This window comes from Bombina bombina, chromosome 7, assembly GCF_027579735.1.
Source record: "Bombina bombina isolate aBomBom1 chromosome 7, aBomBom1.pri, whole genome shotgun sequence".
Taxonomy (NCBI): domain Eukaryota; kingdom Metazoa; phylum Chordata; class Amphibia; order Anura; family Bombinatoridae; genus Bombina; species Bombina bombina.
Window position 1 is genome coordinate 468155063 of NC_069505.1, and position 13289 is coordinate 468168351.

The 13289-nt window shown below is 40.3% G+C and overlaps 1 protein-coding gene across 4 annotated transcripts in view; it reads left to right on the forward strand.

The window, feature by feature from the left end:
- The first annotated feature begins 7204 nt into the window (after positions 1 to 7204).
- Positions 7205 to 13289, forward strand: part of LOC128666748 (oocyte zinc finger protein XlCOF8.4) — a 37857-nt gene continuing 31772 nt past the window's right edge. For 2 of the 4 annotated variants that reach the window (XM_053721510.1, XM_053721512.1), the window contains exons 1-2: positions 7205 to 7365; positions 10102 to 10227. In XM_053721510.1, coding sequence (XP_053577485.1) covers positions 10132 to 10227 — 96 coding nt within the window. In that variant the 5' untranslated portion in view covers positions 7205 to 7365; positions 10102 to 10131. Of the gene's footprint in view, positions 7366 to 9839; positions 9996 to 10101; positions 10228 to 13289 lie in introns of those variants that run through there. The other 2 variants (XM_053721511.1, XM_053721513.1) reach the window with 2 other exon arrangements.

Consider the following 13289-nt stretch of genomic DNA (forward strand, 5'->3'; position numbering starts at 1 on the left):
TTATAAATGACAGTTACAGTGATTACTTTATAAATGATAGTCACAGTGATTACCTTATAAATGACAGTCACAGTGATTACATTATAAATGATAGTCACAGTGATTACCTTATAAATGGCAGTCACAGTGGTTACCTTATAAATGACAGTCACAGTGGTTACTTTATAAGTGACAGTCACAGTGATTACCTTATAAATTATAGTCACAGTGATTACCTTATAAATGATATTCACAGTGATTACCTTATAAATGACAGTCACAGTGATTACCATATAAATTACAGTCACAGTGATTACCTTATAAATGATAGTCACAGTAATTACTTTATAAAAGACAGTCAAAGTGATTACCTTATAAGTGACAGTCACAGTGGTTACCTTATAAATGACAGTCACAGTGGTTACCTTATAAGTGACAGTCACAGTGATTACCTTATAAATGATAGTCACAGTGATTACCTTATAAATGACAGTCACAGGGGTTACCTTATAAATGACAGTCACAGTGATTTCTTTATAAATGATAGTCACATTGATTACCATATAAGTGACAGTCACAGTGGTTACCTTATAAATGACAGTCACAGTGATTACTTTATAAATGATAGTCACATTGATTACCATATAAGTGACAGTCACAGTGGTTACCTTATAAATGACAGTCACAGTGATTACCTTATAAGTGACAGTCACAGTGGTTACCTTATAAGTGACAGTCACAGTGATTACCTTATAAATGATAGTCACAGTGATTACCTTATAAATGACAGTCACAATGGTTACCTTATAAATGACAGTCACAGTGATTTCCTTATAAATGACAGTTACAGTGGTTACCTTATAAATGACAGTCACAGTGATTACCATATAAGTGACAGTCACAGTGGTTACCTTATAAATAATAGTCACAGTGATTACTTTATAAATGACAGGCACAGTGGTTACCTTATAAATGACAGTCACAGTGATTACTTTATAAATGACAGTCACAGTGATTACCTTATAAGTGACAGTCACAGTGGTTACCTTATAAGTGACAGTCACAGTGATTACCTTATAAATGATAGTCACAGTGATTACCTTATAAATGGCAGTCACAATGGTTACCTTATAAATGACAGTCACAGTGATTAACTTATAAATAACAGTCACAACGGTTACCTTATAAATGACAGTCACAGTGGTTACCTTATAAATTACAGTCACAGTGATTACCTTATAAGTGACAGTCACAGTGATTACCTTATAAATGATAGTCACAGTGATTACCTTATAAATGGCAGTCACAGTGGTTACCTTATAAATGACAGTCACAGTGGTTACTTTATAAGTGACAGTCACAGTGATTACCTTATAAATTATAGTCACAGTGATTACCTTATAAATGACAGTCACAGTGGTTACCTTATAAATGATATTCACAGTGATTACCTTATAAATGACAGTCACAGTGATTACCATATAAATGACAGTCACAGTGATTACCTTATAAATGATAGTCACAGTAATTACTTTATAAAAGACAGTCACAGTGATTACCTTATAAGTGACAGTCACAGTGGTTACCTTATAAGTGACAGTCACAGTGATTACCTTATAAATGTTATAAATGACAGTCACAGTGATTACCTTATAAATGATAGTCACAGTGATTACCATATAAGTGACAGTCACAGTGGTTACCTTATAAATGATAGTCACAGTGATTACTTTATAAATGACACTCACAGTGGTTACCTTATAAATGACACTCACAGTGATTACCTTATAAATGACAGTCACAGTGGTTACCTTATAAATGACAGTTACAGTGATTACTTTATAAATGATAGTCACAGTGATTACCTTATAAATGACAGTCACAGTGATTACATTATAAATGATAGTCACAGTGATTACCTTATAAATGGCAGTCACAGTGGTTACCTTATAAATGACAGTCACAGTGGTTACTTTATAAGTGACAGTCACAGTGATTACCTTATAAATTATAGTCACAGTGATTACCTTATAAATGATATTCACAGTGATTACCTTATAAATGACAGTCACAGTGATTACCATATAAATTACAGTCACAGTGATTACCTTATAAATGATAGTCACAGTAATTACTTTATAAAAGACAGTCAAAGTGATTACCTTATAAGTGACAGTCACAGTGGTTACCTTATAAATGACAGTCACAGTGGTTACCTTATAAGTGACAGTCACAGTGATTACCTTATAAATGACAGTCACAGTGATTACCTTATAAATGACAGTCACAGGGGTTACCTTATAAATGACAGTCACAGTGATTTCTTTATAAATGATAGTCACATTGATTACCATATAAGTGACAGTCACAGTGGTTACCTTATAAATGACAGTCACAGTGATTACTTTATAAATGATAGTCACATTGATTACCATATAAGTGACAGTCACAGTGGTTACCTTATAAATGACAGTCACAGTGATTACCTTATAAGTGACAGTCACAGTGGTTACCTTATAAGTGACAGTCACAGTGATTACCTTATAAATGATAGTCACAGTGATTACCTTATAAATGACAGTCACAATGGTTACCTTATAAATGACAGTCACAGTGATTTCCTTATAAATGACAGTTACAGTGGTTACCTTATAAATGACAGTCACAGTGATTACCATATAAGTGACAGTCACAGTGGTTACCTTATAAATAATAGTCACAGTGATTACTTTATAAATGACAGGCACAGTGGTTACCTTATAAATGACAGTCACAGTGATTACTTTATAAATGACAGTCACAGTGATTACCTTATAAGTGACAGTCACAGTGGTTACCTTATAAGTGACAGTCACAGTGATTACCTTATAAATGATAGTCACAGTGATTACCTTATAAATGGCAGTCACAATGGTTACCTTATAAATGACAGTCACAGTGATTAACTTATAAATAACAGTCACAACGGTTACCTTATAAATGACAGTCACAGTGGTTACCTTATAAATTACAGTCACAGTGATTACCTTATAAGTGACAGTCACAGTGATTACCTTATAAATGATAGTCACAGTGATTACCTTATAAATGGCAGTCACAGTGGTTACCTTATAAATGACAGTCACAGTGGTTACTTTATAAGTGACAGTCACAGTGATTACCTTATAAATTATAGTCACAGTGATTACCTTATAAATGACAGTCACAGTGGTTACCTTATAAATGATATTCACAGTGATTACCTTATAAATGACAGTCACAGTGATTACCATATAAATGACAGTCACAGTGATTACCTTATAAATGATAGTCACAGTAATTACTTTATAAAAGACAGTCACAGTGATTACCTTATAAGTGACAGTCACAGTGGTTACCTTATAAATGACAGTCACAGTGGTTACCTTATAAGTGACAGTCACAGTGGTTAACTTATAAATGATAGTCACAGGGGTTACCTTATAAATGACAGTCACAGTGATTGTCTTATAAATGACAGTCACAGTGATTACTTTATAAATGACAATCACAGTGGTTACCTTATAAATGACAGTCACAGTGGTTACCTTATAAGTGACAGTCACAGTGATTACCTTATAAATGTTATAAATGACAGTCACAGTGATTACCTTATAAATGATAGTCACAGTGATTACCTTATAAATGACAGTCACGGGGGTTACCTTATAAATGACAGTCACAGTGATTACTTTATAAATGATAGTCACAGTGATTACCATATAAGTGACAGTCACAGTGGTTACCTTATAAATGATAGTCACAGTGATTACTTTATAAATGACACTCACAGTGGTTACCTTATAGATGACACTCACAGTGATTACCTTATAAATGACAGTCACAGTGGTTACCTTATAAATGACAGTTACAGTGATTACTTTATAAATGATAGTCACAGTGATTACCTTATAAATGACAGTCACAGTGATTACCTTATAAATGATAGTCACAGTGATTACCTTATAAATGGCAGTCACAGTGGTTACCTTATAAATGACAGTCACAGTGGTTACTTTATAAGTGACAGTCACAGTGATTACCTTATAAATTATAGTCACAGTGATTACCTTATAAATGACAGTCACAGTGGTTACCTTATAAATGATATTCACAGTGATTACCATATAAATGACAGTCATAGTGATTACCTTATAAATGATAGTCACAGTAATTACTTTATAAAAGACAGTCACAGTGGTTACCTTATAAATGACAGTCACAGTGGTTACCTTATAAGTGACAGTCACAGTGATTACCTTATAAATGATAGTTACAGGGGTTACCTTATAAATGACAGTCACAGTGATTTCCTTATAAATGACAGTCACAGTGATTACTTTATAAATGACAATCACAGTGGTTACCTTATAAATGACAATCACAGTGGTTACCTTATAAGTGACAGTCACAGTGATTACCTTATAAATGTTATAAATGACAGTCACAGTGATTACCTTATAAATGATAGTCACAGTGATTACCTTATACATGACAGTCACCTTACATTTATAAGGGTTACCTTATAAATGACAGTCACAGTGATTACTTTATAAATGATAGTCACAGTGATTACCATATAAGTGACAGTCACAGTGGTTACCTTATAAATGATAGTCACAGTGATTACTTTATAAATGACACTCACAGTGGTTACCTTATAAATGACACTCACAGTGATTACCTTATAAATGACAGTCACAGTGGCTACCTTATAAATGACAGTTACAGTGATTACTTTATAAATGATAGTCACAGTGATTACCTTATAAATGATAGTCACAGTGATTACCTTATAAATTACAATCACAGTGGTTACCTTATAAGTGACAGTCACAGTGGTTACCTTATAAATGACAGTTACAGTGATTACTTTATAAATGACACTCACAGTGATTACCTTATAAGTGACAGTCAAAGTGGTTACTTTATAAATGACAGTCACAGTGGCTACCTTATAATTGACAGTCACAGTGGTTACCTTATAAATGACAGTCACAGTGATTACCTTAGAAATGACAATCAGCATAAACCACTGTGAGTGAACATTAACCCCTTATTATGACAACTGACGTACCAGGTACGTCATGCAAAAATTAACAGTTAATGACAATGGACGTACCTGGTACGTCAGTTGTCTAACAGAGTGCTGGAAACGATCACAATCGCTTCCAGCAGCTCTGAGGGTATTGCAGTGATGCCTCACTGGAGGCATCCTGCAATACCCCTTTACAAGCCTCCGATGCAGAGAGAGCCACTCTGTGGCCCTCTATGCACCGGTAGCAATGGTGTGGTTTTCCGGGTGGTAGGGAGCGTGCGTGCGTGTGCACGAGGCGCGTGTACGTGCACATGAACATAGAGCGCATGCAGGGGCGCTTGTGCACGAGGCGCGCGTGCATGTATACGTGCACGCGCGCGCATTAGCCACACTGACACCAATGAGGGCAGAAAGGTAGAGAAAAGTAAAAAAAAAAATTCAAATATAAATGGATCGGGGAGGGGTGGGGGTATTGTGGGGGAGCTGCTACACTACAAAAAGAGTTAAGTTAAAAATAAAATAAAAATACTTTGTTTTTTGGGGCCAGACTGGGTACTGGCAGACAGCTGCCAGTACCCAAGATGGCGGTAATTAGGTAGGGGAGAGGGTTAGAGAGCTGGAGGGGGGATCAGGGAGGTTGGGGCTAAGGCAGGGGTCCATCACAGCTAAAATATTTTATTAATTTTATTTAAAAAAGAAAAAAAAACTCTTTTATTTAGTACTGGCAGACTTTCTGCCAGTACTTAAGATGGCGGTAACAATTGTGGGGTGGGGGAGGGAAGAGAGCTGTTTGGGAGGGATCAGGGGTTGGGATGTGTCAGGTGGGAGGCTGATCTCTAAAATTAACCAAGCTCCCTACAAGCTACCTAATTTAACCCCTTCACTGCTGGGCATAATTCACGTGTGGTGCGCAGCAGCATTTAGCGTCCTTCTAATTACCAAAAAGCAAAGCCATATAAGTCTGCTATTTTTGAACAAAGGGGATCCCAGAGAAGCTTTTACAACAATTGCTGCCATAACTGCACAAGCTGTTTGTAAATAACTTCAGTGAGAAACCTAAAATTGTGAAAAATGTTTTTTTTTTTATTTGATCGTATTTGGCGGTGAAATGGTGGCATTAAATATACCAAAATGGGCCTAGATCAATACTTTGGGTTGTCTACTACACTACACTTAAGCTAAAATTAACTCTACAAGCTCCCTACATGCTCCCTAATTAACCTCTTCACTGCTGGGCATAAAACATGTGTGGTGCGCAGCGGCATTTAGCGGCCTTCTAATTACCAAAAAGCAACGCCAAAGCCATATAAGTCTGCTATTTCTCAACAAAGGGGATCCCAGAGAAGCATTTACAACCATTTGTGCCATAATTGCATAAGCTGTTTGTAAATATTTTCAGTGGGAAACCAAAAGTTTGTGACAAAATTTGTGAAAAAAGTGAACAATTTTTTTTTTATTTGATCGCATTTGGCGGTGAAATGGTGGCATGAAATATACCAAAATGGGCCTAGATCAATACTTTGGGATGTCTACTAAAAATAAATATATACATGTCAAGGGATATTCAGAGATTCATGACAGATATCAGTGTCCCAATGTAACTAGCGCTAATTTTAAAGTGGTTTGGAAATAGCAAAGTGCTACTTGTACTTATTGCCCTATAACTTACAAAAAAAGCAAAGAACATGTAAACATTGGGTATTTCTAAACTCAGGACAAAATTTAGAAACTATTTAGCATGGGTATTTTTTGGTGGTTGTAGATATGTAACAGATTTTGGGGGTCAAAGTTAGAAAAAGTGTGTTTTTTTCAATTTTTTCATCATATTTTGTATTTTTTTTTTTTAGTAAATTATAAGATATGATGAAAATAATGGTATCTTTAGAAAGTCCATTTAATGGAGAGAAAAACTTTATATAATATGTGTGGGTACAGTAAATAAGTAAGAGGAAAATTACAGTTAAACACAAACACTGCAGAAATGTAAAAATAGCCATTGTCATTAAGGGTAAGAAAACTGAAAAATGGTCCGGTCATTAAGGGGTTAAGAACAATAAAGCTGCAAAATGTTTCGTTTTCAGAATGGTTGTCTATAGGTTGTTTGTTACATTAAAGTTGAATAAAAAATAAAAAAAAGCTTTGAGAGGAGGTCACATGTTTCCTGTCTAGAGTCATTGGAGGTCACATGTTTCCTGTCTAGCGTGGAGCTCCAGTCTGCAGCTAGACTACTTTGGTGCCAATAGCTGCAGCTTTTGTAAAGTCAGTAGGCGCTTAATGATGATGTCACACTCTGCGACCAGAGTCTGTAGCTGCTGTGTGTAAATATCACTGTAAGTCTGTGACACAGGGGGACACAGTGTGTGTGTGACAGAGTGGGACACAGTGTGTGTGTGTGACAGAGGGGGACACAGTGTGTGTGTGTGACAGAGGGGGACACAGTGTGTGTGTGTGACAGAGGGGGACACAGTGTGTGTGTGTGACAGAGGGGGACACAGTGTGTGTGTGTGACAGAGGGGGACACAGTGTGTGTGTGTGACAGAGGGGGACACAGTGTGTGTGTGTGACAGATGGGGACACAGTGTGTTTGTGACAGAGGGGAGACACAGTGTGTGTGTGTGACAGAGGGGAGACACTGTGTGTGTGTGACAGAGGGGGGCATAGTGTGTGTGACAAAGTGGACACAGTGTGTGTGTGGGACAGAGGGGGACACAGTGTGTGTTTGTGTCAGAGGGGGACACAGTGTGTGTGTGTGACAGAGGGGGACACAGTGTGTGTGTGACAGAGGGGGACACAGTGTGTGTGTGTGTGATAGTGGGGGACACTGTGTGTGTGTGTGACAGAGGGGGACACTGTGTGTGTGTGTGATAGTGGGGGACACTGTGTGTGTGTGTGACAGAGGGGGACACTGTGTGTGTGTGTGACAGAGGGGGACACTGTGTGTGTGACAGAGGGGGACACGGTGTGTGTGTGACAGAGGGGGACACGGTGTGTGTGTGACAGAGGGGGACACTGTGTGTGTGTGTGTGACAGAGGGGGACACTGTGTGTGTGGCAGACGGGGACACTGTGTCTGTGTGTGTGTGTGTGACAGAGGGGGACACTGTGTGTGTGTGTGACAGAGGGGGACACTGTGTGTGTGTGTGACAGAGGGGGACACTGTGTGTGTGTGTGTGACAGAGGGGGACACTGTGTGTGTATGTGACAGAGGGGGACACTGTGTGTGTGTGTGTGACAGAGGGGGACACTGTGTGTTTGTGTGTGTGTGACAGAGGGGGACACTGTGTGTGTGTCAGAGGGGGACACTGTGTGTGTGTCAGAGGGGGACACTGTGTGTGTGTCAGAGGGGGACACTGTGTGTGTGTCAGAGGGGGACACTGTGTGTGTGTCAGAGGGGGACACTGTGTGTGTGTCAGAGGGGGACACTGTGTGTGTGTCAGAGGGGGACACAGTGTGTGTGACAGAGGGGGACACTGTGTGTGTGTGACAGAGGGGGGCTGTGTGTGTGACAGGGGGGCTGTGTGTGTGTGACAGAGGGGGACTGTGTGTGTGTGTGACAGAGGGGGACTGTGTGTGTGTGTGACAGAGGGGGACACTGTGTGTGTGACAGAGGGGGACACTGTGTGTGTGACAGAGGGGGACAGTGTGTGTGTGACAGAGGGGGACACTGTGTGTGTGTGTGAGAGAGAGAGGGACAGTGTGTGTGTGTGTGAGAGAGGGGGACACTGTGTGTGTGTGAGAGAGGGGGACACTGTGTGTGTGTGTGTGTGTGTGTGACAGAGGGGGACACTGTGTGTGTGTGACAGAGGGGGACACTGAGTGTGTGTGTGTGTGACAGAGGGAGGCAAAGTGTGTGTGTGTGACAGAGGGGGACACTGTGTGTGTGTGTGTGTGTGACAGAGGGAGGCAAAGTGTGTGTGTGACACAGAGGGACACTGTGTGTGTGTGACAGAGGGGGACACTGTGTGTGTGTGACAGAGGGGGACACTGTGTGTGTGTGACAGAGGGGGATACTGTGTGTGTGTGTGTGACAGAGGGGGACAGTGTGTGTGTGTGGGACAGAGGGGGACACAGTGTGTGTTTGTGTCAGAGGGGGACACAGTGTGTGTGTGTGACAGAGGGGGACACAGTGTGTGTGTGTGTGACAGAGGGGGACACAGTGTGTGTGTGTGTGATAGAGGGGGACACAGTGTGTGTGTGTGTGTGATAGTGGGGGACACTGTGTGTGTGTGTGACAGAGGGGGACACTGTGTGTGTGACAGAGGGGGACACTGTGTGTGTGACAGAGGGGGACACTGTGTGTGTGACAGAGGGGGACACTGTGTGTGTGTGACAGAGGGGGACACTGTGTGTGTGTGACAGAGGGGGACACTGTGTGTGTGTGACAGAGGGGGACACTGTGTGTGTGTGACAGAGGGGGACACTGTGTGTGTGTGACAGAGGGGGACACTGTGTGTGTGTGTGACAGAGGGGGACACTGTGTGTGTGTGTGACAGAGGGGGACACTGTGTGTGTGACAGAGGGGGACACTGTGTGTGTGTGTGACAGAGGGGGACACTGTGTGTGTGTGTGACAGAGGGGGACACTGTGTGTGTGTGTGACAGAGGGGGACACTGTGTGTGTGTGACAGAGGGGGACACTGTGTGTGTGTGTGTGACAGAGGGGGACACTGTGTGTGTGTGTGACAGAGGGGGACACTGTGTGTGTGTGTGACAGAGGGGGACACTGTGTGTGTGTGTGTGTGACAGAGGGGGACACAGTGTGTGTGACTGAGGGGGACACAGTGTGTATGTGTGTGTGACAGAGGGAGACACAGTGTGTGTGTGAGTTATATTTACAGATAAATACCCCCCCACACACACAGTCTTTAAAATTATATCTCAACTTGAATACTGTGAGTTTATGTATATATTAATACATATCACTAAGGGCGCCATATTGACAGGCTTGTAGTTTTTCAGCAGGTGCACATGTATAGTATTTTATTTGGTGTAAGTGAAATAAATGTGCTGCTATAAAGTCATCTGACTTACTCTGATACTTGTGCGTTTCTTATGCTAATTTGGGCAGGTGCCATTCTTATAGCTTCTAACACACACAATGACAATTGATGACAAGATGACTAGATACAAGATAAAGATGGCTGAGCAGTTCTTAAACCATGCCCTGGGCATCATCTACCTGCTGACGGGGGAGGTATGTGTTCCTTGTTGATTTCACAATAACTACTCATTGCTGTACCCAGGGCTTACATTTACTAGTGAACTTATTTACATGGTGATTGGCTGTATATGTAGGGCAGGAGTGTACTAGAGATTTTATTTACATTGTGGTTTGCTGTATGTGCAGGGCAGGAATGTACTAGTGAACTTATTTACATTGTGATTGGCTGTATGTGCAGGGCAGGACTGTACTAGTGAACTTTTTTACATTGTGATTGGCTGTATGTGCAGGGCAGGACTGTACTAGTGAACTTATTTACATTGTTATTGGCTGTATGTGTAGGGCAGGTCTTTACTAGTGAACTCATTTGCATTGTGATTGGCTGTATGTGCAGGGCAGACCTGTACTAGTGAACATATTTACATTGTGATTGGCTGTACGTGCAGGGCAGGACTGTACTAGTGAACTTATTTACATTGTGATTGGCTGTATGTGCAGGGCAGGACTGTACTAGTGCACTTATTTACATTGTGATTGGCTGTATGTGTAGGGCAGGTCTTTTCTAGTGAACTCATTTGCATTGTGATTGGCTGTATGTGTAGGGTAGGACTGTACTAGTGAACTTATTTACATTGTGATTGGCTGTATGTGTAGGGTAGGACTGTACTAGTGAACGTATTTACATTCTGATTGGCTGTATGTGTAGGGTAGGACTGTACCACTGAGCTCATTTACATTGTGATTGGCTGTATGTGTAGAGCAGGATTGTACTAGTGAAATTATTTAAAATTATGATTGGCTGTATGTGTAGGTCAGGACTGTATTAGTGAACTTATTTACATTGTGATTGGGCAGGACTGTACTAGTTAACTTATTTAAATTCTAATTGGCTGTATGTGTAGAGTAGGACTGTACTAGTGAACTTATTTACATTCTGATTGGCTGTATGTGTAGGGCAGGACTGTGCCAGTGAGCTCATTTACATTGTGATTGGTTGTATGTGCAGGGCAGGACTGTACTAGTGAACTCATTTACATTGTGATTGGCTGTATGTGCAGGGCAGGACTGTAATAGTGAACTTATTTACATTGTGATTGGCTGTATGTCTAGGGCATGTCTTTACTAGTGAACTCATTTACATTGTGATTGGCTGTATGTGCAGGGCAGGACTGTACTAGTGAACTTATTTACATTGTGATTGGCTGTATGTCTAGGGCAGGTCTTTACTAGTGAACTCATTTACATTGTGATTGGCTGTATGTGCAGGGCAGGACTGTACTAGTGAATTTATTTACATTCTGATTGGCTGTATGTGTAGGACAGGACTGTTCTAGTGAACTTATTTACATTGTGATTGGCTGTATGTGTAGGGAAGGTCTTTACTAGTGAACTCATTTACATTGTGATTGGCTGTATGTGTAGGGCAGGTCTTTACTAGTGAACTCATTTACATTGTGATTGGCTGTATGTGTAGGGCAGGACTGTACTAGTGAACTTATTTACATTGTGATTGGCTGTATGTCTAGGGCAGGTCTTTACTAGTGAACTTATTTACATTCGGCTAGATTAAGAGTTTTGTCGGTAACGACCCGCGTAGCTAACGCACCTTTTTTTCCCCCCGCACCTTTTAAACAACGCTGGTATTTTGAGTTCTATGAAGGGCTATGTTAGGCTCCAAAAAGGGAGCGTAGAGCATAATTTACCGCCACTTCAACTCTCAATACCAGCGTTGCTTACGGTAGCGGCTAGCTGGAAAAATGTGCTCGTGCCTTATTCCCCCATAGGAAACAATGGGGCAGTTTGGGCTGAAAAAAACCTAACACCTGCAAAAAAGCAGCGTTAAGCTCCTAACGCAGCCCCATTGTTTCCTATGGGGAAACAGTTTCTAAGTCTGCACCTAACACCCTAACGTGTACCCCGAGTCTAAACACCCCTAACCTTACACTTATTAACCCCTAATCTGCCGCCCCTGCTATCGCTGACACTTGCATTACACAATTAACCCCTAATTTGCCGCTCCGTACACCGCCGCAACCTACATTATCCCTATGTACCCCTAATCTGCTGCCCCTAACATCGCATACACTTATATTATATTTATTAACCCCTAATCTGCCCCCCCAACGTCGCCGCTACCTACCTACACTTATTAACCCCTAATCTGCCGACCGGAGCTCACCGCTACTCTAATAAATGTATTAACTCCTAAACCGCCTCACTCCCGCCTCAAAAACCCTATAATAAATAGTATTAACCCCTAATCTGCCCTCCCTAACATAGCCGACACCTAACTTCAAGTATTAACCCCTAATCTGCCAACCCGGACCTCGCCACTACTCTAATAAATGTATTAACCCCTAAAGCTAAGTCTAACCCTAACCCCCCTAAATTAAATATAATTTTATTCTAACAAAATAAATTAACTCTTATTAAATAAAGTCTTCCTATTTAAAACTAAATACTTACCTGTAAAATAAACCCTAATATAGCTACGAATAATTATATTGTAGCTATTTTAGAATTTATATTTATTTTACAGGCAACTTTGTATTTATTTTAACTAGGTACAATAGCTATTAAATAGTTATTTACTATTTAGTAGCTACCTAGTTAAAATAATTACAAAATTACCTGTAAAATAAATCCTAACCTAAGTTACAATTAAACCTAACACTACACTATCATTAAATTAATTAAATCAATTAACTACAAGTACCTACAATTAAATAAACTAAACTAAATTACAAAAAAAACAACACTAAATTACAAAAAATAAAAAAAGATTACACAAATTTTAAGCTAATTACACCTACTCTAAGCCCCCTAATAAAATAGCAAAGCCCCCCCAAAATAAAAAAATACCCTACCCTAATCTAAATTAAAAAAGTTAACAGCTCTATTACCAGCCCTTAAAAGGGTGTTTTTGCGGGGCATGCCCCAAAGAAATCAGCTCTTTTGCCTGTAAAAAAACACTACCACCCCCAACATTACAACCCACTACCCACATACCCCTACTCTAACTTAAACCCCCCTTAAATAAACCTAACACTAACCCCCTGAAGATCTCCCTACCTTGAGTCGTCTTCACCCAACCG